The following is a 24,142-nucleotide window of genomic DNA, read 5'->3' on the forward strand; positions in this document are numbered from 1 at the left end:
GGCCACTTGGAGTGCTATTCAGAAGCTTTCAGATGAGGACAAGAGTGCCACAACAGTTTTAGAATTCTAATGCCTTTTTAAAAGTTGTCATTTTCTTGTGTTTCATGGCAAACAAAATCATAAATAAAACTGTTCTTATCAACCCATGGTGTGTTAAATACAAGTCTTTTCTGTTACAACCTGCTGTGTCATGTGTTATTAATCCAATTCATTTCATTTGTTTACTTTCCCTGTTTGTAACAGGTTCCATTTGTCAATGCTCTGATGTCAGCATTTGTACTTTGTGGCCATGGTCCTCATTTACTAAATACATTTTGGTATTGTCACATGACTCTTTAATAAATGTATGGAAAAATGGTTAACCAGGTCAAACATCAGATTTGAGAATTACGCATAATTTCACAAAAAATTGTCAACATTCAGGCACATGAGATTAAAACCAAAGACGGTATCTTGGGGGTGGAAATGGTTAAATGAATAGCCAAGCTAATAATAATTAAAACTAAAGACAGTATCTTGGGGGTGGAAATGGTTAAATGAATAGCTAAGCTAATTCATACATGTACACAGTACTCAATATTACTGTATCTGTATTGTTTTCATTGTGTTACCTAGACTACACATTTTACTCTAATTTGTAGATATCAGTCATTTCCTATGTCCTGTACCTTTCACTTCCTGTTTCTTGACCATCACTTCCTGTTATACATTGTCTAGATCACTTGTTTTCACCTTCATCTTTCACCCTGTCTATCTCATTGTCCTCACATTCAGCCATACTGCCTTCCTTGCATTTCTGATCTCTAACCTCTGGTGTGTCATTTATTTCTGCTGTGTTCATTGTTTCTGTGTTGTCTGCTTCTTCAGTGTTGCTTGTTTCTGCTGTGTTGTTTGTTTCTGGGTTGTCTGCATCTGTGTTCTCTGTTTCTTCAGAGTTGCGTGTTTCTTCCATGTCATTTACTTCTGCTGTGTCATTTGTTTCTCCATCCACAACCTTTGACAATGTTGTTGTACTTTCTTCTTCCTCGTCATCACTGGCTCTTTTTCTCTGAGGAATGACGTGATAGAAGGCCTTTTTCCAATCTTTGAACTGAGTATATCTTAACAGGATCTCAAATACTGCAAGACAAAGGAACAACAAGTGAACAAGAAGTGAAATACCAAACAATCATACTTGGTAGGGTGAGAAGTGAAATACCAAACAATCATACTTGGTAGGGTGAGAAGTGACATACCAAACAATCATACTTGGTAATTAAGATATATTAGTTGAATATTAGTAGTATTAGAGAAGTGATAATCTGTAGTGAAGGTACCCAAATCGTTCAGTCTGCAATGTTGGACATGAAGTAGTCCCCATGATGCACTGCTCCAGCACCTACTTCCATCGCAGGTGAGTTGGAATGTGGTTTTCCCAGATTCTTGTTTGGGGAGGTCTCGTAGACAAAGCCCCCAGCAGTGAGAGTCTGGGTAACCAAGACTAATCTGACATAACATAGAAGAATATTACTCACCTGGGGTGTGTTTGATTATGTATGCCCATGGAGCCTTGGACCAGGGTCACTTGGGACCCGGGACGCATAAAAATCATACTCATTTCATTGTATTTGGGGTACCCTTGCGAACCCATAATTAAATCCCCGATTCATGATAAATAAATTGGTTCGCCTTTCCAAATTTATTTTTGACAATTTTGAAGTGAAAAATGATTTCCTCACTAAATATGGAGTGATATCCTCAATATATGGTATAATTCTTTCGAAATTGATAAAACTAACCACATGTTGTCCCCATCTTGGATCAGGTCAGGTCAGGTCAGGTCCATCCCTAAGCTGTCTGGTTTTATGATGAGAGTTGACCTGGGGCAACCCAAGAGTGATGTCATGCAGTAATCAAAAAACAACTTGTAGCAACTTTAGGTGCTTTGAGGCTCCAAGTGTTGCATAATCAAACACACCCCTGGAAAGCTTTTGATTATATTACCCAGGGAGCCTTGGGTCAGTGCACGTAACACACTTGGGGAGTCTTGGGTCATGTGAAAAATGAATGCATTTGGGGTACCCTGGGTAAATCCCGAATCGTACTAAATAAACAAGTCTTTCTAATATATTTTACACACTTTTGAAGTAGAAAATATTTTAATCCTAAAATATAGACAGAAATAGTATCATTCTGTCATACTTTATTAAAAGTTAGAACAACTGATCATATGTAGTACCTATCTTGGATCAGGTCAGATCAGGTCAGGGCAGGTCAGGGCAGGTCAGGGCACTCTCTGAGTTTCCTCTGCTTCTCAGGAGAGTCCACCTAAAGTATGGTGTCAAGTAGTACTGCCTCGAAACCTCCCAACCGAGTGCATAATCCAATGCACGCCTGATTGCCTGTCAAAGGACGTCGTTATTGGGCGAGTCCAACCTTGCTTAGAGGGCGCTGTTAGCAATAAAGTCTTTTTGAATATCACTTACCATGGTTGACTGTCATCACATTTCTAGACTTCAACTTTACATAGTCACTGATTGGTAACTGAGCATGTGCAATGCCTGCTTCAATGGCCCTCTGGTAGCATAGTCCCTGTACACAAAATATCACAAACAGAAGAATGATATTTGGTATAGCAGTTATAGATAATTCAACCTGGGCTGCTTGAGTTCATGAAGTATTCTTAGAATGTTGCTTGTGGAATGATCAAGATAGCCATAAATTAATTGAATATAGTTTTACTATCAATACGTCTACAAGTTTTCAGTCATTTTATTGACATAGTAATTTTAGGTGAAACGACTTTTCATCCTACCTATGGGGGAGTGAAGTTGGGTGTATTTGTGTTCACTGGTTGCATCAGCCCCATAAGTAACTTTTCTTCTAAATTTTTTTATCACTAGAAGACATGACCTTTATAATTGACCTGTAACCTTAATATGTCTATGCATGTGTAACAGCTTGCCTTGCGACTTGCCAAGCAATTAGTTATTCCGTGTACACATTCAGTCATAGTTGCTAGCCTCGTCACATGTGATGAATTGCTTCATGCGTTGCCCTGTGTAGCTTGGTCTTTAGTCTAATGCTAACACAGTCATACAAACTGACAACTTTACTCAAACCATTGTTGTGTGTTACTACATAGACTGTGTTAATGGATACTTCAAATAGACATATTAATGACATTATACCATGCATAAGCCAACAAAAAATATGGAATTTATACCCTGGTCGTTCTACATCAGGACAATGCGCGTCTATATCACTGGTTCTGCTGTGTTTGAAATTGTCAATAGTTTCCCCTATTCTCCTTTGATATTACAGGCACTGGTATAAATAATGTTATTTTCCAATATCTTTCTTCATTCAGCAGGAATATATTCATGACCTATGGGTTGTTACTACTCGTCTAGTGACTCATAGTAACAAAGACCCCTTAGGTCACTCATATTTTGCTTGGCTGAACAAAGAAAAAAATTGGGGAATAATATTTCAATATTTACCTTATAGTGGTTGTGGTCAACAAGACCTCCAATAATATAAGCTTTGTTAGACTCCAAGGTTTCTAAAATATTTGGTGAATCTGATGTCAGATATACTATATTGTCTTTGTCAAACACTTCCAATGGTTTCTCTGACTTGACATATACCTATAGAATAATAGTAAATAAAAATCAAATACATCACATCTCATACCAGATATAAACGTCAATGCAATGCAAGCATTTACTGTACAACTTAATGTACACCAGTGGTCACATGGGATGATATGGAAGTACAAATTCATGTATGTGCTTGGGGTGGGTGGGTGGTTTTATTTACTTGTTTTACTATTGGAAAAATTATCTTCTGATTACTTCATGTATGGAGATATGAAAGCAGTTTGTTGTCGTTGTTTCTCTAACTAATAGAAGTTTGAATTCAATACATGACTGTCAGACATATTAATTTAATTATTCTACCACTTAGCAGGATGTAAATAAATCCAATCTGAAATTCAGACGATAACATCTCAGAGTTTTAGCTAAGGTTTGGGAACCATGGTAACAGAAAGCGAGAATATAGTAATACTGCCATAGTTTCCAATACACTGTACCATCATTTTGGTAGGGACCCTGGTAAAATGACAGGCAAACTCAAGTAGATTTTATTTGTTTACTACCCTTACCGAAAACACTGGTAGGGAACCCTGGTAAATTGACTGGGGAACTCAGGTAGATTTTACCTGCTTACCACCGTAACAAAAACACTGGTAGGAAACCCTGGTAAAATGACTGAGGTCCTCAGGTAGATTTGACCTGCTTACCAGCCTTACCAAAAACACTAATAGGAAACCCTGGTAAAATGACTGGAAAACTCAGGTAGATTTGACCTGCTTACTAACCTTAACAAAAACACTGTATCTACACATACTTACATCCCAATTTTGATATCCTGATGCACACTCTTCAAGTTTATTTAAAGTTTTCCCTGATACACTGCATAAATAGAACTGTAGTGGTGAAGGTGATCTCCTGTTATCTGCATAGCTTCTTTGGATCTGTTTAACCAACTGTCTGATATCCTATGTGTAAGATAGTAGTTGGTGAAATCATAGGATAAAATAGCAATTATCTTAAGCAACTATGTCATAGGCACATATATATATGGTCAATGGTATATCACGTGAATACGTCATGTTCTGGTTATCAGAAAGATAAAATAAATTGTATAAGTTTGACCACATGGGGGCGCTGTTCCACAGCAGATTTGATCAGAAGTACTATTACCAGAATCATTCAGCACCATGGAGTATGCTTTAAAATATCCTTTCCAAAAGTTTCAACATTACTACAATACAAGTGGGTAAATGGAATATGACATGTTGCAAACTTATTAAATATTTACCTAATATGCAACTTCCATCAAAAGGTTGTGAAGTGGAATCTTTCCCTGCAGTCTCAACGGTATTATTTCAGGTTTGATTGAGTCCATCGAGTGTCTTCAGATCTTAGGCTATCTGATTCTGAATCTGAATCTGACGCCAACTTTATACTCCTTCTTTAATCCCTTTCACATGAATTCCATCATATATATGAATATTTATCAACGTTTTGAGACAATAAGGTTGTATCATTTATAGTAAATATTGTGTTGTGTTGCATTGTATTATTGTATGCTCAAATCTTGGACTATTTAATAGTATATGACTTCACCTACTTCGTTCTTCTTTCAGAGGGAAATATACAAATTATTACCTTTTCAGACATGAGGTCATCAAAGTTGCAGTCAATAACCACTTTTACTTGACTTGCTTCTTTGTCAGCCATTTTGTAGATTTTTGCAGGTCGTTCACCAGTCTTAGCTTTCTTTACTTTTAACTCTTTCCTTCGAACACTTCGAGTTTTCCTACAGAATGACAATAAAAATATCTGCAGTTGTGTCTCTGTATTAATTTGTTTTAATCGAGTGTTTTTGATAAAAGTTGACAAGGGTAAGAATAATGTCAGCATGGAAGTATCTTAAATGCTACACCATGGAAGTATAACGCCTTTATTATATATATTAATATAAATCTCAGAACATTATAGTGGTCTGAGTATATATACACAGCTTGTATATATATACAATCACCGGCAACAGTATTTTTGGAATATCGTAAATACCTAATAGTGTCATTATATTGTATATTGTATTATGACCATCCTAGACTAGAATACTAGCTCACAAGTGACTAGCGACTGTGCCCACATACACCAAGGAAGTCAATGACGTCCGTTTGCAGGCAGGTGTAAATAGGACTATGTCAGCATCGAGTCCGACCCACTCTGTTTTCAAGCATCGTCTAGCTATAAATGTTGGCTCGTTTTCTACGATCTCTGGAGAGGTAGATCGTGCGTAGAAAACAAGCCAATAATCATCGGTAAGCACGAGAGATCCATGGTTATGGTTCCTACCTCATTTCCTCTTTTCTGACTAGCCATTGTTGGTGTTTTAGAAGTCTTTTCTTCTGTCTTTTCGACATTTGGCTTCCATCGCCATCATTGGTACATGCAGAAGGATCTGTCGTTGTCTTCTCAATCTCACCTACAAACTCTGAAACGGTGTCCGTGGAAGTATCCCCCACTTCCATGATGAACCAAATGTCGTCTCGAATCTAATGTTTCTACATCAATCAGAACCTAAGACATATATTGGTACATACGAATAAAATCAGATCTTCAAAAATATGAATATATTACACAGAAAATGCCACAAGAGTTTTTAAAATTGAAGTATGATTCTCAATTGTGCAATATCTTCCGCAGTACGTACGCTACCGGATACCTAACACATGGGCGCAGACATATTGAATTTTAAGTCTCGCGCCAAATCTCGTATGTGTTGTGCGGTGGCGCTATATATTTATCACTTTCATTTGGATAATTTCAATGCTAGCTCAGGGAAACTTGGTGTTTATAAGAATATCGACACAATATTCTTCTCTAAAGTTTCAATGAAGTACATATGACGGAATTTCATATGCCACATTTGTTCCATGTTAAAAAAGTATTGAAATGAAACAATAGGAGTGTATATGTATAGGGATATTAACAAACAATGGCAACATGCAAAATATTCTTGAAGGTAAATACACAAGTTGTTTACAACTCTTTCATTCACCAACAGGCAATGCGGCAAGGTTATTCTACAGGAAAACACTATCATATCTTTATTTCGCGACCAAGGACGGGAAAGAGAAAGAGCAGTTTACAGAAGACGTTACATATATGCGTATCTATCAGAGATTTATCTTTGGCCTATTAGAATCGTGCAGGTCATCACTTAGCTATCACATAGGTTGAACTTTGATCGCTGCAGCCTGTGATCTTTGCCACGAATAATATACACGACCGAGATTTTCAAGACATCATATCTCACTGAGCGAGCTATTCGAAGTGGTCTACTTGTTCGTTTTATTCAAGTAAGAAAAATGAAATTTGCAGTCGTCATCGGTCTTCTGTGTGTCTCTTCAGGTAAGATTTTGGAAGTTATTATGAGCTTGGGGTGAATTAGAGAGAACAATAGTCGACCAGCTGATAGCCACGGCATTGTTACATGCTTGTTTTTCGGTCGAGTAGTATTTAAATGCAAATGTAATGCCATTCATATGTCGCTGGGAAGTTGTTAAACTGCCATCAAAATTTATGGCATGGATTTTTTTTTCTTTTTATTAGTCTAATGTGTGCAGATTGGAGATTCTTTTGCGAGATTTTTTTGAAGTAGAAGTAGTAAACAGAAAAATTGTTGAGGAACTTGATATGTGTATTGTAAGCTATTGTACACGTGTACGTATATACCGGCTACGTAGACAAACGCTGTTTCACATCTACTGTGCAAATGACATTTAATACAATAACAGTATAAATTTGTCATCATGGAGTTATAGTCATGTGTACTTAAACCTGTGTGGGTGGGTGGGTGGGTGGGTAAAAACTATCTTTCATAAATGTGTACACAGACTTTGATCTCTGGAACACAGTAAAGTTGTTGCTATGGTAACTGTTATATGTCATATCTACTGTTTCATAAGACTTCAAACATGACAACAAATTAATCACTGTGCTTTTGAAGATTTCTGTAAATATTCAAATATTGTTTCTTCTTCCCAGTTCATTTAAATATGTTAAAAAAATGTTTAAAAAAAAAAAAAACATACAAAGAAAAATGTTTATATCATGGCCAGAACAGCATATTTCTCAAATGTTTAGTTCAAATAATTAATTATACTGAAGTATAAAATCAAAATACAGCATAAAGGCATTAACTGTTATGTACGTTGAACTTTTATTTATTTATTTATCTCTGTTGGCCAATCTTTACACTGAGGGAACTATAAATGCCTAGCTCTATGGCCATTCAGTCTATAAAGGTGAAAGTTTCCTATTTTTTCCATTTAAGTTTTACCTTAGTTTGTGGAAAAACAAAAGAATGAATGGTAGATATGTTAAGCCTTGAGATGTGTTGTGGCCTTTATATAGATGTAGATACTGTAGATACTGTATCTTCCTCACCATGTTAATCTCAAACTGTGCTAGAGACTTCAGAATATATATCACCTTGAAAACTGGGGCATTACATCACCCAAAAGACTTCCTTTTCCTATTTGGACACGATTTGTTGACAAATCAAGATAAATACACAACTCTATACATTGTAGCTATGAAGCATAACAGTGTTGGACCTCAGATCATCCACTACTGTATAGAGAACGTGGTCTGAGGTTGGATAGCTGCATAGGTTGAGACAAAACATACCAAGAGTTGGACTATTAGACTACATGTATAAAAGTATTGACTGAAAACAATTAGACCTTCTTTCTACAGTATATCATATGCATATTTCATAACTAGTCTGTCTGTGTGTTTGTGTGTGTATGTATGTGTGTGTGTGTGTGCGTGTGTGCGCATGCATGTGTGTGTGTGTGTGCATGTGTGTGTGTGTGTGTGTGTGTGTGTGTGTGTGTGTGTCTAGGCTCAAATTTAACTTTTGGGTTTGGTAGTCAAATTTATCCAAGTGAACTTTTTCAGCTACAATTTTCTATTGATTTCTATTGGTAGCTTAGAGACTACCACATAAATTTGGTAGTCAAGATACAATGAATGTTTGGTAGTAGGTTTGTATGCCCTGAGTACTGCTAATTTTGAGTTCTCAGTGTGTGTGTGTGTGTGTGTGTGTGTGTGTATGTGTGTGTATGTGTGTGTGTGTGACTGACTGACTGACCGTGTGTGTGTGCATGTTCATATGTATGTATGTATGTATGTATGTATGTATGTATGTATGTATGTATGTATGTATGTATGTATGTTTGTACGTACGTACGTACGTACGTACGTACATACGTACGCATGCATGTGTGTGTGTGTGTGTGTGTGTGTGTGTGTGTGTGTGTGTGTGTATGTGTATGTGGAGGATGGGGCTCTTGATAAGATCTCAGTCATTCATATACATCATCATGTTCGTGATTGCATCATACATGTACCTGTAACCTATCCATCCCTAGTACTTAACTTAAGGCCACAGATAGATTGTACTGTCAAATTAACATTGAATGACAATGACATCATAATTGTATGAAAAGTGGTTGGATTCTATGAGATACTAGTTATCAATTAGATTAGATTTGTGTTATCAATAAATACTATACCCAGTTCTATACAAGGGTTCAAACTTCATACACGTGGATGTTAGTGATTCAATTGTAGGGTCTAAAACTGGGTCAGAAATCGTACCCCCAGGGGGTCTATATTATGGATTGATCACAACACTGACATCATTTAGATATACTAAATATGTTTCAGTAACAATAATTTACCAACACAATTAATAATAACTTACAATTTTTATTATTGAAATAATAATTCATTGGTTTAAGGGTAATTATAGATTACTCTGGGCTCTATGATTTAAATTGATTGGAAAACATTGAATTATTGATTGTTTTAATTGAGTGGGTCAGTTGGTCAAATCAAGAATGAACTAGTTTAGTCTGCCCATTTGGACTATAGATTGACATGTACATGAACAGTTACATATATCAGTCTGTCTACGTGGTTTGTCATTGAGTTATGTACATGTTATTTAATTGTCATGTCAGTCAGTCAGTTGGTCGGTTGGCCAACCAGCCAGTCAGTCACTCAGTCAGTCAGTCACTCAGTCAGTCAGTCAGTCAGTTGGCCAACCAGCCAGTTAGTCAGTCAGTCAGTCAGTCAGTCAGTCAGTCAGCTGGTCGGTTGGCCAACCAGCCAGCCAGCCAGCCAGTCTGTCAGTCAGTCAGTCAGTCAGTCAATCAATTGTTGAGTTACTTACATTGGTCAGTCAACTACAGTCAGCCTATTGGTCAGTCAAATAATTTGTCAGCCAGTTATAGTTGGTCAGCTCAGTCAGTCAGTCAGTCAGTCAGTCAGTCAGTTAGTTAGTTAGTTATTTATTGAATTGGTTTGTGTCAGTCACTTAATTAGTCAGTCAGTCAGTTAATTGGACAGACAGTTAGTTAGGTAGCTAAGTGGTCTGATAGTCAGTTGATTGGTCAGTCAACTACAGTCAGTCACTCTCTCTTTCTGTTACTACTGAAGTTACTTAACAAAAACACTGACAAATGTATAAATTTTTTATTAAATTTATGTTAAATCTGTTAAATTCTGTTTTGTAATATTTTCCTTCAGTTCTAGCCTTGAACTATGAGACTGGAAAGTCATACAGGTATAAATACACAACAAGTGTTCTGTTAAATGAACCCAAATCAGTAGGACAGTTGACAATGAAAACCAGTGTTGGATATGACCTCAGTGCTGATGTAGACATCAGTGTAGTTTGGCAAGATGGTGAAAATAAACTTGTCAAATTACAGGTAAGTTAATTTTCTGTTCTTAATAAGCCATTTTTCACTCACAGCAGATCTCACAAGATCCTGCGTGAGCTATTGTGTCCATAGCAGCCACGTGAGGGTGGTCAAGCTGAAAGTCTCAAACACTTAGCAACACTATTGTTCTCAATGTCATCACACATCGGGACAAATATTTACTGTTTGAACCCAATTACAGACTTAATTCCTTTGGTGGCTGTGCTTAATTCTCACGTGCCGCACCACACTGCATCTTTGGATCAAATTGCCACTGGAGCTTTGACAGACACCCACAGTCAATGCCTTCAGGAAGAACCTTAAAACATACTTATTCAGGAAGGTCTTTAATATTTAACTGTACAGCGCCTCTGAACTTTACTTGGCATTGGATACAGGCACTGTATATTTTCTGATTGATCAGGGCAGTCCATCAACTTTGCAGTGGCTAACACATACTGGTGAGGTACATATGTATAATTAGTACCAGCCAAGTGTTAGTACACACTAGCCCAATGTTCATTTTGGACTGTGCACGCTTTAACCCTACCAGTAGCTAACACATGTCGGTGAGGTATTGCTCTTAGTGTTAGCACTGCACTGGCCCAATGTTAACATTGGACTGGTACAGCTTACACTTTGAATACCCTATGATATGTATCTGTGTGTGTATTTTATTGTCTATAGGTTTCAGAGAGCAAAGTCAGCAATGCAGTTCCTAGGAAACAATCAGACAATGTCTTTCAGAGTGGTACTGGCAGTGATGTGGTCTCCAAGCAACCAGTTTATGTCCATTTGAAAAATGATAAAATATCTCAGCTGTATGCATCGATAGAAGAACCTACAACATCTTTGAATGTGAAAAGAGGACTTGCCAGTTTACTACAGGTACAAGAACAGAATGGAAAAGTAAATGAGGTAGGTTGTGAATTCTTTCACTTCTGTGATGTCAAATGAAAAACAAAGGAATTTGTAGTTTTGCCACTAGGGGATTGTATGGCTGCTGCTTTAGGGGCACAATTTAAATATACATCTTTAACCTGCAGTCACCAGAATTATTCAGTAATACATCATACTTTGAAAATCAACATTTCCCAACATTTGATGGTAAATGTCACACGTTGTTAGTGAAGGCAATTCAAGATATTATACAAGACTGAATGTTCGTAGACTCTGGGTTCATCCATAGTAATATGATAATTTCTCCTTAAAAATGTTCTTGGAAGCAAATCCCAAATATCACTAACATCTCATCAGCATAGTCAGGGAAGACAATAGCCCATTGTAGTACACACTATAATGGGCTATTGTCTTCTAAGAGACATTACAATAACCCATTGTAGTACACCCCTGAAGATGCTGATGAGACGTCAATGAAAATTTGGAATTGGCTTCCAAGAAATTTTTGACTCTGTGAGTAGAAATTATTATTATCAAGATATGATACGTTTTCCATTTTTGATGTTTTAATTTATAGGAACTCCTTAAATTCTTCCACTTGTTGATTGTTTCCTATAGTACCAGCCATTTTATGACAAAAAGTTTAATCTTTTCTCTTAAAAACTTATTGAAATAAAATATACTCAGTCCAATAAAGTGAGGTGACATTTCAGGATTGACCCTTTAATGAACTAAAGCCTAACACTGCTAAAAGTAGAGGAAATCTTTTTCCATTATCTTTTGAGAAAAATAGATTTATTGTCAGACTCAAGACATTAAGTAGAGTGGATGAAAACTTGATTATTTTGTCTTCATTTCAGCTTGATGCTTCAGGGGAGTGTACAGTTGACTATACTGTGACAGAACATAATATCATCAAATCTAAAGACTCAGCAAACTGTGACAGACCAAGAGTTGGAGAGTTTTCACATCCACAGAAGATCCTTGGAGTAGATATAGACTCATCCGTCATGACAACCTATGATTTGTCTGATGATAAAACCATAATTAAAAGTATTTCCTCGGTAGAATCACACACCGTTCGAATTATAATCAGACAATCTATAGCATCAGCAGTTTTATCAAAGTAAGATTTACTACAGTTAGTAATATTACATGTATTACATATATACCAGTGATAACTTGTACTGTTGCACATGCATAGCTAGTGGTATTGGCACTTCAATGTAATACCGAAAACATTATTGCATACCTGCATGCAAAATGATATGCAAATGAAGATGCAATAGTTAGATACACACAATACCGCATGATTTTTATGAAAATTTGCCTTTTCGGTTAACATATGTAAAACTAACAGAACCCCCTGTCATGTGAGTTCTAGTGTGGGTACTCAGAGGTATTTGCATTCATACTTACAGTGTTTTCTGCTGTACTTTCCAGTGTGGGTACTTAGGAGTATTTTGCCCTCATACTTACAGTGTTTTCTGCAGCACTTTCTCTTGCTATGTTCATTAAAGTATACACACAGAGAACACTGCAAGCACTCCTGCAAATACTCCAATTATGTCACATTTGTACTTGCATGTCATGGGGTTCTGTCATATTATGTGCTTTTTTTATGAGAGTTGTATTATGACATTTTGTTTCTGTATTTACTATATACCACACTTTTCATAGCATGTTGTAAGTAATAAAGTATGTCATGTAATCAAATCTAGATTAGGAAAAACAGTTGTCGGGCAGATTTATAGGAAAAGGTTGTCCTGAACAAAAGACTGATCTTATCAAATCCTTATAAGCTTCATTGACAAGACAACAGTAAGACAACACCTCAGGATTTAACATTGAGAGTAATCTAAGATGTACATGCACTATTTCTAACATCAAGTATGAAATGGCAAGATTGCTGGATGCCATTGTTACTTTGTTTAGTGAGAACAATGCTGTCTATTAACAGGACAATATGACTAATTGCTAAAAACATTACATTGCGCCTTTATAACAGTCAATATTTCTGTCTCAATTACAGACAGTCTATGGTCTATGTAAGTACAGGAGATGAGAAGTCCATGCTTGAAGGTGCCACCTTGGAAGACGCTGTGAAAAGTCTTGGAGATAATGTGATCAGCCAATCACCAATCACAGAGTTAATAGAACAACAGTGTACAGAGGGCTGTAAACCAGTAAGTACCGGTAGATGTAATATTGTCTGGTGATAACGTCATAGCCAATCACAGAGTTTATAATAGAACAACACTGTACAAGAGGGCTGTAAACCAGTGAGTAGTGGTATCTTAGCAACAGGGTTACGATTTCCATTATGCAAATTTTCATAATTTTCAGCGAAATGTGAAAAGATTGAGAGAAAGATGCCAGATGTTGGATTGCAACCAAACTAACTTACAGTCTCTAAAATCTCAAAAACATCTCAAAAGATATTGAGTTTAGAGTTTGATACAGAAAAATAGCCGATAGCATTTTTATTTTGACCATAATTCTTAGACACTTTCATTGTGTTACCAGAAAAAAATAATTCTCAAATTTTAATCATTATCTTTGTGTCTGTGATTACATTGGAGAGTTTTGTTACCTGGAAATATTTTTTCGTAAACTACATTTCTTTCTGTTTTTGATTGCTTTCTTGACTTTTTTTAATTCAAAGTTCTTTTCATTTTGTCTTGCATCATTTTATTGACACTCTTTTGTTATTTGAAAGAAATTTCCATCAAAATTTTTCTTGATGTGTTTGTGATTGTTGCAGGCAGCAGAAGTTGTGGCAGAACTGAGAGAGGAATTGAAAGCTGAATATCTGGCTAGAGTTGAATCGCCAACTGTTTATCTGAAAGTATTACAATCATTTAGAAATACTGGAAAAGACAGTTTAGTAGATATCTTGATGTCTGATGACAATAGTGAGGTTGTGTAAGTAAAGATCTCATCTTTAGTCTTGGCATTGATGTCATAAGGAATTTACCTGTCAATATATTTTTACTCAATCAAGTAAACTGAAACAAAACGTCTACTGGTAAAACAAAAATCTTACCAACAGTGCTACCGGTACATGTTATCATCTGGTTCAACAAAAATCTCTGTTGGTAAGATTTCTAGTGAGACAAACAATGTTTTATTTCAAGTTTCATGATTTGAAATCTGTACCCCCTTCCATTAGTACTGTAGTCCCACTTGACTGACATATGTTGATGATATGGGATTATGCTTTATAATTCTCTTTCATTAATGGGGAGGGACCTGGGGTGGGGGTGGGGGATTGGGGTGATTTACCGAAACTCTACACTACAATGCTAATACTTTCCATGATGTTACATCTTACATAGTGTTATAAGCATTTTCTTTTATATGTACAACTGGCCAGAGAGTCAATTTATTTTTGTCATTATTTCTCTGTGTGTGGGGTGGGGTGGAGGGTGGGGGTGAATTGGTGTGTGTGTATATGTACGTATCCATTCTTGGAAATAAAAAAAAGTGTGATATATGGGAGTGATTTTTGAGGTACTGGTATCATAACTACTTTGTATGATACCAGTGGTCATTGTGAATGCCTTCAGTTATTTTAACTTTCTCTTTGCAACACAGACTCCAACTAATTGACATAGTAGCATGCACACAGACTACAGCATCACATGAAGCAATGATGGAAATTCTAGACTTTAAAAACAGTGATATGGCAGACATCTTGGATCGTTATCTTGTTGCTGTTTCTTTCCTCAACCATCCCAGTGATGATCTTCTACAGAAGTTGTTGGTGAGTTTCACCATTGAGGGCAGGCTTCACAAATTATGTATTTTTATGATATTCTCAGGATGAATATTTGATTATAATTAATCTGCCTTACATATAAATCTAATAATTCCAAACTTACAGACAAACATTTTCAAATGCTATGCTCAGGGCAGTAAGTAGGTAATCTACCAAAGCTCTCCATGTCACTTTTGCCAGGTTTCCATACCTGTGTTTTTGTTAAGGGCGGTAAGTAGGTAAAATCTACTGGAATGCGCCATAACACTTTGCCATATTCCCTCTTTTGTTACTGTGCTGTGGGTTCCCCAACCTTAACAAAAACAGGGATGATCATGTCTTTACTAAAAATGACTTTGTTATGTTTTGCATTACAGGATGCTTTGAAAGAAGACATTGAAAATGAGAAAGTGAGAGAATCTGTAGCTTTAGCATTGGGTGCATTGGCAAATACTTATTGTATGCAGGGCAAGTGTGATGCTCAGGTAAAGATACCCAAACAAAATTCTAAGTCTTACAATAAAAACATACAGCATAATACCTGTGACTCACACAATCATCCATCCAGTAGACAGGCTTGTGTCCAACTCTCGTTACTTGCAGTAGCATTTTGCCTCATCCTAAGAAGGTCAAAATAAAACAAGAAGGGTGACTTATTCTCAAGAGTCACATGATTGCCATGTGAAACGCGTGAAAAAGAAGTTATGGTGTCAACCAAGAAATTAAACATTTATTATTTTTATGATGTACCTAGGCAGTAATATTCTATTTCAGGTACTGAGAATGAGTTTATGTAAAAATTCACCTTGTATTATGTTTCAGATCATACAGGATACCAAATCATGGTTTATTGAAGCACTGGAAAATTTTGAAGAAGAACTTGACAAAGTAATCTACTTGAGAGCTATGTCTAATTCTAAATTTGCTGATACTTTACCATTGATTGCTAAATATGCACAACACGGTAGTAGTAGTAAAATACAGGTTACTGCACTGGAAACTCTCAAAGTATTTGAACCAAGTCTTATAACTAATGAGGTAAGATGCTGTCTTTTCAACTCATTTTAGAGGGATTGTGTAATTGTATAAAGTCTTTGTGTGTGCATGTGCATGTGTGTGGTTGTGTGTTTGTTTGTGTGTGTGTGCATGTGCATGTGTGTGGTTGTGTGCGTGCATGCATGCATATGTGTGTGTGTATATATTTATGTATGTATGTATGTGTGTGTGTATGTATGTATGTATGTGTGTGTGTGTGTATGTGTGTATGTATGTATGTGTGTGTGTATGTGTGTGATAGCTCAATGACTGCTGGTTAGTTTAAAGTGTTATTTTATTCAGTATATATTTCTAGGTAATGTTGAGATCTGATAATTTGTATTCCTATGTGTTAAAGCAATATTAGAACCATAACCTGGGCTATACATATATGAAACAAAAATCTACCACTCTCCCTTAAAAAAAGAAGAAAATATCAATAAAATAAAATTGCCCAGTTACAGCTATCACAACTCTAATTAAAGCCATTGTAATGATTTAATTAAGTCCATTGAGTATTTACTGTAATTTAATGTCTAACTCAAAGAATACAGGCATCCTGGAGGAAACTCACCATTTCTTTTCAAATCAGAACTAATTTGAACATCTTTTATTTTTCTTCAATAGATCAAACAGTCATTGAATGCTATTTATCATCAAAATCATCGTAATTATGAGAGTGCAGCCCGTGGTAATGCCGCTGATTTGATACTTACTAACAGTCCATCTAAGCAAGTAATGACCAACATGATTCTATCACTAAGTGACACTGACAACTTGGAAATGACAGCTTACTTACAAAGAAAGATAAAGGATGTACTCAGTAAAAATGATGACTTGAGGTGAGTCGACTAACTCTCTCAGTAAAAATGATGACTTGAGGTGAGTCGACTAACTGTCTCTCAGTAAAAATGATGACTTGAGGTGAGTCGACTAACTGTCTCTCAGTAAAAATGATGACTTGAGGTGAGTCGACTAACTGTCTCTCAGTAAAAATGATGACTTGAGGTGAGTCGACTAACTGTCTCTCAGTAAAAATGATGACTTGAGGTGAGTCGACTAACTGTCTCTCAGTAAAAATGATGACTTGAGGTGAGTCGACTAACTGTCTCTCAGTAAAAATGATGACTTGAGGTGAGTCGACTAACTGTCTCTCAGTAAAAATGATGACTTGAGGTGAGTCGACTAACTGTCTCTCAGTAAAAATGATAACTTGAGGTATTACATTGTACCATTGATTTTTACGTTGCCATTGATTTTCACCCATATTAGGAATCAACTACGGAATGATGTTATGAATGATCCCAGAGTTTTCAACTATGACATCTTGGCTAAAAATGGTATGTCAGTTAGCTTTAGCAGTGTGATGGCAGGTAAGTGATGTAAACTTCTAAATATTGATAGGTGATTGTAACACTGTCAATATTGATATGATGTAGGAGTGCACTATAGTTACACTACAGTTACCTCAGTGTACCATTCATGTTTTAGCAGTGCTGTAACAGTGATGTGGCAACATAGGTGTACATCAGTGTAACATTTATGTTACAGTGGTGACCCAACAGACTAGCTACACTGCTGGTACAGGGCTGCAACAGTCTAATTATATAACAACACTGTAGACTTTTGGCTGCAAGAGTTGACCTGATTATTCCGCCATTTTGAAATAATTCCTATAATTATTAATATGAAGTATTTGAATTTTTGTTTGTATTTTTCAGATACAAGTGATACCTTGACAACGTATACCCTTGATATGCTGATGAGTAAAAATGGTATCCTTAGACAAAGTTACACTGATGTTTTAATAAGTGGTAGTAACCAAACAATTAATGTTCTCTCTGTAAGTATTTCTAGTGAGTGGTTAGATAAGTGCATGGACCAGTAATAGGATTTTTCAGACTATGTGTAAGGCTAGATATAGGAACCAAATGGTCAGTACATTGAAAGTAGGATAAGATTCAAAGATATGATTTTTGGTTTAAAAAATTGAAATAAAATAGTGCGGGGCGGATTGATCTGAAATTTGGTCAGGATATACTTAGCATGTTCTTAGTGATGTGTAGATCAAGATATATTCATATCCATTCAGTCATACCCATATTGGATAAAAAAATGTGACTTTTTAGTAAAAACTCTTTAATTTCAAAAGTACTTACAGACATATTTGCTGAACTTTGATGGGGATATTTCTGAGATGTGTTGATGAAGAATTACTCAGAACATGATGATCTATCAGTGATATGCAAATTAGGTCTAAACATTTGGGTCGAAAACACATATTTGGAAAACCACCTCTTGGTGATTGCAGTTGAAATTTGATGAGCAAATAATGCAAACTGAACAGTTTTGCTATGACACCAAATTTTTAATTGAATAACTTGACTTAAGTACTGGTATCCTTTCATCAAAGACTAAAATGCTATCCAAAACTCGCAACTGAGATATGTTTTCTTTTCCTACTCAGGTGGGTTTATTTGCGACTGGGTTGGACAGTTTTCTAGGTGAAGCCGATGAAGCTGATGATAATGATGCAGCTTCAGGGATTGGTTTGTCAATCATGGATGTACATATTAGACCTTTCTTGTTTTTTAACGGATACAGTGAAATGATGAGTATGGTATGGAGTATGTCAGCTGATAATATCATCACAGTTTTGGCTGGTAATATATTAGTACATGACCATTCTCAGGTAATATATTAGTACATGACCATTCTCAGGTACAGTTATCTTTATGTCAACAACAAATCTTCATTAGGCCTAAAAAAAATAATTGTTTGGTTCCAGTTACCCGACCCCCACCTAGTTTTTTCACTGCCGACCCTAAACTTTTTTTTATGTATTTAAGAAAAAAATAATAAAATCGAGAAAATTGCGAAGTCTCACAAGAAATAGTGGATGCAGAAACTGACATTGACTTAAAAAGACAATATAAAACTGTTCTTCCAATTTGTAATGGCTGTATATCTGATGAGAAGAAACCAATAACACAGAACCCATGTTAATGAAAATTACTTTTCCCTTTAATGCTTTACCTGTGACAAGTTACTGTCATGTGACCTCTGATTAGTACATCCTGGCATTTCTGATTGTACAAATCCACCATCTTGTTTTGTGACAAGTTACTTTCATGACTTTAATGTGACCTAACCTCTGATTAGTACATCCTGGCATTTCTGATTGTACAAATCCACCATCTTGTTTTGTGACAAGTTACTTTCATGACTTTAATGTGACCTAACCTCTGATTAGTACATTCTGGCATTTCTGATTGTACAAATCCACCATCTTGTTTTGTGACAAGTTACTTTCATGACTTTAATGTGACCTGACCTCTGATTAGTACATTCTGGCATTTCTGATTGTACAAATCCACCATCTTGTTTTGTGACAAGTTACTTTCATGACTTTAATGTGACCTGACCTCTGATTAGTACATTCTGGCATTTCTGATTGTACAAATCCACCATCTTGTTTTGTGACAAGTTACTTTCATGACTTTAATGTGACCTGACCTCTGATTAGTACATTCTGGCATTTCTGATTGTACAAATCCACCATCTTGTTTTGTGACAAGTTACTTTCATGACTTTAATGTGACCTAACCTCTGATTAGTACATCCTGGCATTTCTGATTGTACAAATCCACCATCTTGTTTTGTGACAAGTTACTTTCATGACTTTAATGTGACCTAACCTCTGATTAATACATCCTGACATTTCTGATTGTACAAATCCACCATCTTGTTTTGTGATAAGTTACTTTCATGACTTTAATGTGACCTAACCCCTGATTAGTACATCCTGGCATTTCTGTTTGTACAAATCCACCATCTTGTTTTGTGACAAGTTACTTTCATGACTTTAATGTGACCTAACCCCTGATTAGTACATCCTGGCATTTCTGATTGTACAAATCCACCATCTTGTTTTGTGACAAGTTACTTTCATAACCTTAATGTGACCTGACCCCTGATTAATACATCCTGACATTTCTGATTGTACAAATCCACCATCTTGTTTTGTGACAAGTTACTTTCATGACTTTAATGTGACCTAACCTCTGATTAGTACATCCTGGCATTTCTGATTGTACAAATCCACCATCTTGTTTTGTGACAAGTTACTTTCATGACTTTAATGTGACCTAACCTCTGATTAATACATCCTGACATTTCTGATTGTACAAATCCACCATCTTGTTTTGTGATAAGTTACTTTCATGACTTTAATGTGACCTAACCCCTGATTAGTACATCCTGGCATTTCTGTTTGTACAAATCCACCATCTTGTTTTGTGACAAGTTACTTTCATGACTTTAATGTGACCTAACCCCTGATTAGTACATCCTGGCATTTCTGATTGTACAAATCCACCATCTTGTTTTGTGACAAGTTACTTTCATGACCCTAATGTCACCAATTGTCAAATGTATTATAGGGGTTGGATTAGATTAGTTGCCTGACAACTATTTCCATTCTCCTTTCCCCGTTAGCTATTGATATAATATTTATCTGGTAAATGTATGTATTATTATCGTAATAATTAATCCTATATTTTTCCTTTGCAGAGAATTCCACTACAGAACGGTATAAATATTGATAACCGACTAAGTAGTTGTGTGTCACTAGATCTCTCAGGTTCTGTTGAAATTAGTCTATGGGACAGGACATCACTGTCCATTGTGTCTAACAGGTATGTGTTAGCTCATATCAATATCTGATATATTTATATATAAGTTGATCGCCAGGTTTGCAATCATTCATTGTATGCTCCCCAGGGAGTTGAGTGAATGTAAAGGGCTGTTGTGCCACTATAGATCTGTGCCAGGGGTAATAATTGTAAAATGATTTGAGCATAGAGTGAGAAAACACTATAAAAAGGCATCATGTATGAGTAATACCAAGTTATTAGTTAAGTCTCAGTTACCCAGAGTCTCACCTCTGGGGGCTCTGCCTACAAGACCACTAGTCTTGGTTACCCAGACTCTAACCACTGGGGGCTCTGCCTACAAGACCTCCCCAAATGATAGACTGGGTAACCAAGACTATAGTTAGGTTTAACATCAAATTTTCTTTTCTTTACTTCCTAGTGGTTCACTGGCATTCAACAGCATTATGTCAGCTGATGCAGGTTTTGCAAGTAGCAGTCTAGAATTGAATGCTGATGCTGAAATCACTGTGCAGTTTACAACGTCAGTAGATTTTTATGATGATCCCGTTAAAGTGTGTCTACAAATGAGTCAACCAGCATTTGATTTCAGGTAAGGGAATCATCTCACATTTTCACAAACTAGTGGTACAACCTAAGTAGACTTATATGATGAAACAGTCAAACTGTCTACAGACCGTAGACAATGTTTGATTTCAGTTAAGGGATTATCTCACATTTCAGGGTTTCTCCCATAATTGCTATAAGGTTTGATCATGCTACAGACATATATATATATATATATATATATATATATATATATATATATATATATATATATATATATATATATATATATATATATATATATATATATATGTATATCTCTCTCTCTCTCTCTCTCTCTCTCTCTCTCTCTCTCTCTATCTCTCTCTCTCTCTCTCTCTCTCTCTCTCTATCTCTCTCTCTCTCTCTCTCTCTCTCTCTCTGTCTATCTCTCTGTCTTTGTATCTATCTATCTCTCTGTCTATCTGTGTCTGTCTATCTATGGATGACTAGAAGTAAATACAAAGAGAAAACATTGGCATTTATTACATGTAGGATAACTGTAATGAGATGTAGTCAAACATTGAGATATAAACACAATTTTCCTAACAACCATGCATAGCAACCATGTACACATGCATAGCAACCATGTACACATGCATAGCAACCATGTACACATGCATAGCAACCATGTACACATGCATAGCAACCATGTACACATGCATAGCAATAACAAAGCAACAGTATCGTGTGGAAAACTTTCAACATCCGTGTGTATGAATCAACTCTCCAAGACAGAATAATGTCCTGCCAATCAAAACTCTCTTAAAAGTTGAATATTTCATCGTTTATACTGCATCAGTTGTGCTACAACACCATTGGCACTATTTTTCATTCAGTAGTTTCCTTTTTACATTTATTTTCAGAGAACATGTTAAGAAACGAGAATCAACACCATCAGCTGAGAAACCTTATGAAGTAGAAAAAACCAGAAATCAGTTTGTACCAGACAGAACCTATCAATTACATCCTGAGAATTCTGCCATGTGTGACTTGATGTTTGGAGGTCAAGAATAAATAAATGTCGACCAAAATAATGGTTTTATGGCTTTGTTCAGATAAGGCAAAACAATTATGACATTTTAACACATTGTCTGTAGGGTCTATGGAAGCAGTTATAAAAACTATGACATAGTTTCAGAAACATCTACAATGAAATTCAACTGACCAGCTTGAAAGGAATAGACACAGCTGTGATTTTCAAGATAAACTCAATTGATAAGACCCCTGTATATAAACAATTACACTCTTTGGAAAGTTCAATTCAAACAATCAACACCAAGTATGGTATCTAATGGCAGGAGGTTGTAAAATACAATGAAACCAATATCTAGACTGAGTGAAGTTGACCTTACTAGAAACACTATTTTATAGACAATCTTGCAATACAATGGATTGAACCTTAGACTGAGATTGAACACAAGACATCTATTTTACGATCTCCTGTTATCAGATACCATACTTGGCGTTGATTGTTTGAATTGAACTTTCCAAAGAGTGTAATTGTTTATATACAGGGGTCTTATCAATTGAGTTTATCTGGAAAATCAAAGTTGCATCTTTTCCTTTCACGCTGGTCAGTTGAATTTCATTTGTAATTGTGAGAGAGTACACAAGTTGTTTGATCACCAGCTGTTTGTGCCAATTACAACTCTTATTATTTCTGGTATAGATTTGTTTTTATCATTTATCATATTTTGTTTTTTTTTAAAAAAAGATTTATTTATGGTGTTGAGGAAGGGAAGTCCTCAGGATCATTATTTTCTTAAAAATTGTATCCTTTCCAAACTCTTGCAATTATGAGATCTGTTGTGAAGGTCATTACAAATACCAAGAGAAGTCAATGTGCTCTCATTTTTAAAAAAACGAACATTTTCTGTACGATTGAGACCTTATTTTGTTTGTATTTTGAAAGAAACTATGTTCTATATTGTCAAATGTCAAATTAAAACAGAAAAAAAGGAATTTTTGAAAAGAAGTTGGCTTGAAGAGTTATCATGTAGTGTCTTGGCATACTTAGATACATTGTACTTTCTTGATAGCCGTAGTCTGTTACTTGGTGAATTTTGAGGGGATAATTTTCTCTTTTTATGAAAGGTTATTTTTCTTACAGTCCTTTCTGAAACTGCAGGTTTGGAATTCATGTCATATTCTATGACATCACACTTTAATGTTTATAAATTAGTTGTAGTTTCGATAATCCACAATGCAGCCATATTTTAATGAACTGTTACATGATGATGTTTGAGGGCTAGAACTCTTGCTATCAATGCCAATCAAATATGAAGCAGTGAAAAATTAGTTCATTTCTTGAAAATTACATAAAAATAACAAGTAAATAAATTATTTGATCTATGGAATAGCTTAGAATGCTATTCTTAGTAGCAAACATTGGGAAAGATCAGTTATCAAAGCCTTCAGCACTCTGAACTGCCCACTCTAAGTTTGAAACTGCTTTCAGAACAGCGCCATCAGTGTCCAAACTATAAAATCTTTTGTCTTTCCTGTCATTTGCAATTGACAAAAGCAAACTCTTTTATTGTATTAATTCAATTTAAAGTGAGATTTCTGTTGGTAACTTCAAATGATCAGTAAAGCAATTAATTATTTCTTTAAGTAAATGAATGAATTAATCAATGCGTTGGGAAAAAAAACTCAACTAGAAAATTCACCAAGTTTCAGACCTTATACCCCAAATGTGTCTTATGATAGAATGTTGAATTGGACAGAAGAAATAGAACAACTAGTGAATTGTTTTCATTTATGAATTACATAGTACCTAATCATTTGTATTAAAATTTAATATAAATATAACACTTAGAAGTAATAAGCTTGAGTAATATTTTAGAA

At 35.7% G+C, this 24,142-nt stretch overlaps 2 protein-coding genes across 2 annotated transcripts; one reads left to right on the forward strand and one right to left on the reverse strand.

Annotated features, from left to right (window-relative positions):
- Window positions 1-690: 690 nt before the first annotated feature.
- On the reverse strand, window positions 691-6,235 carry LOC144452339 (uncharacterized). Its single transcript, XM_078143420.1, has 6 exons — window positions 5,916-6,235; window positions 5,217-5,367; window positions 4,397-4,543; window positions 3,483-3,629; window positions 2,466-2,571; window positions 691-1,119 (listed from the first exon to the last, which is right to left on the reverse strand). The coding sequence occupies exons 1-6, from the start codon at window positions 6,089-6,091 to the stop codon at window positions 719-721; spliced, it is 1,128 nt and encodes a 375-aa protein (XP_077999546.1). The 5' UTR covers window positions 6,092-6,235; the 3' UTR covers window positions 691-718.
- A 510-nt stretch (window positions 6,236-6,745) lies between these two features.
- LOC144452333 (microsomal triglyceride transfer protein large subunit-like) lies at window positions 6,746-22,388 on the forward strand. Its single transcript, XM_078143409.1, has 16 exons — window positions 6,746-6,974; window positions 10,164-10,348; window positions 11,027-11,257; window positions 12,100-12,365; window positions 13,272-13,425; window positions 14,004-14,164; window positions 14,837-15,005; window positions 15,377-15,484; window positions 15,822-16,037; window positions 16,662-16,876; window positions 17,307-17,407; window positions 17,756-17,877; window positions 18,502-18,726; window positions 20,607-20,731; window positions 21,129-21,299; window positions 22,159-22,388. The coding sequence occupies exons 1-16, from the start codon at window positions 6,932-6,934 to the stop codon at window positions 22,307-22,309; spliced, it is 2,643 nt and encodes an 880-aa protein (XP_077999535.1). The 5' UTR covers window positions 6,746-6,931; the 3' UTR covers window positions 22,310-22,388.
- The last annotated feature ends 1,754 nt before the right edge of the window (window positions 22,389-24,142 follow it).

This window comes from Glandiceps talaboti, chromosome 22 (genome assembly GCF_964340395.1).
Source record: "Glandiceps talaboti chromosome 22, keGlaTala1.1, whole genome shotgun sequence".
Classification (NCBI taxonomy): Eukaryota; Metazoa; Hemichordata; class Enteropneusta; family Spengelidae; genus Glandiceps; species Glandiceps talaboti.

Coding starts and splice junctions, on each gene's coding strand:
- LOC144452333 (XM_078143409.1), top strand. CDS start 6,932: ATGAAATTTGCAGTCGTCATCGGTCTTCTGTGTGTCTCTTCAG. Junction 14,165..14,836: donor GATGACAATAGTGAGGTTGT/GTAAGTAAAGAT, acceptor TTTGCAACACAG/ACTCCAACTAATTGACATAG. Junction 21,300..22,158: donor CAACCAGCATTTGATTTCAG/GTAAGGGAATCA, acceptor ATTTATTTTCAG/AGAACATGTTAAGAAACGAG.
- LOC144452339 (XM_078143420.1), bottom strand. CDS start 6,091: ATGGAAGTGGGGGATACTTCCACGGACACCGTTTCAGAGTTTGTAGGT. Junction 4,544..5,216: donor ATGACCTCATGTCTGAAAAG/GTAATAATTTGT, acceptor TCTTACACATAG/GATATCAGACAGTTGGTTAA. Junction 1,120..2,465: donor TGTGATGACAGTCAACCATG/GTAAGTGATATT, acceptor TTTGTCTTGCAG/TATTTGAGATCCTGTTAAGA.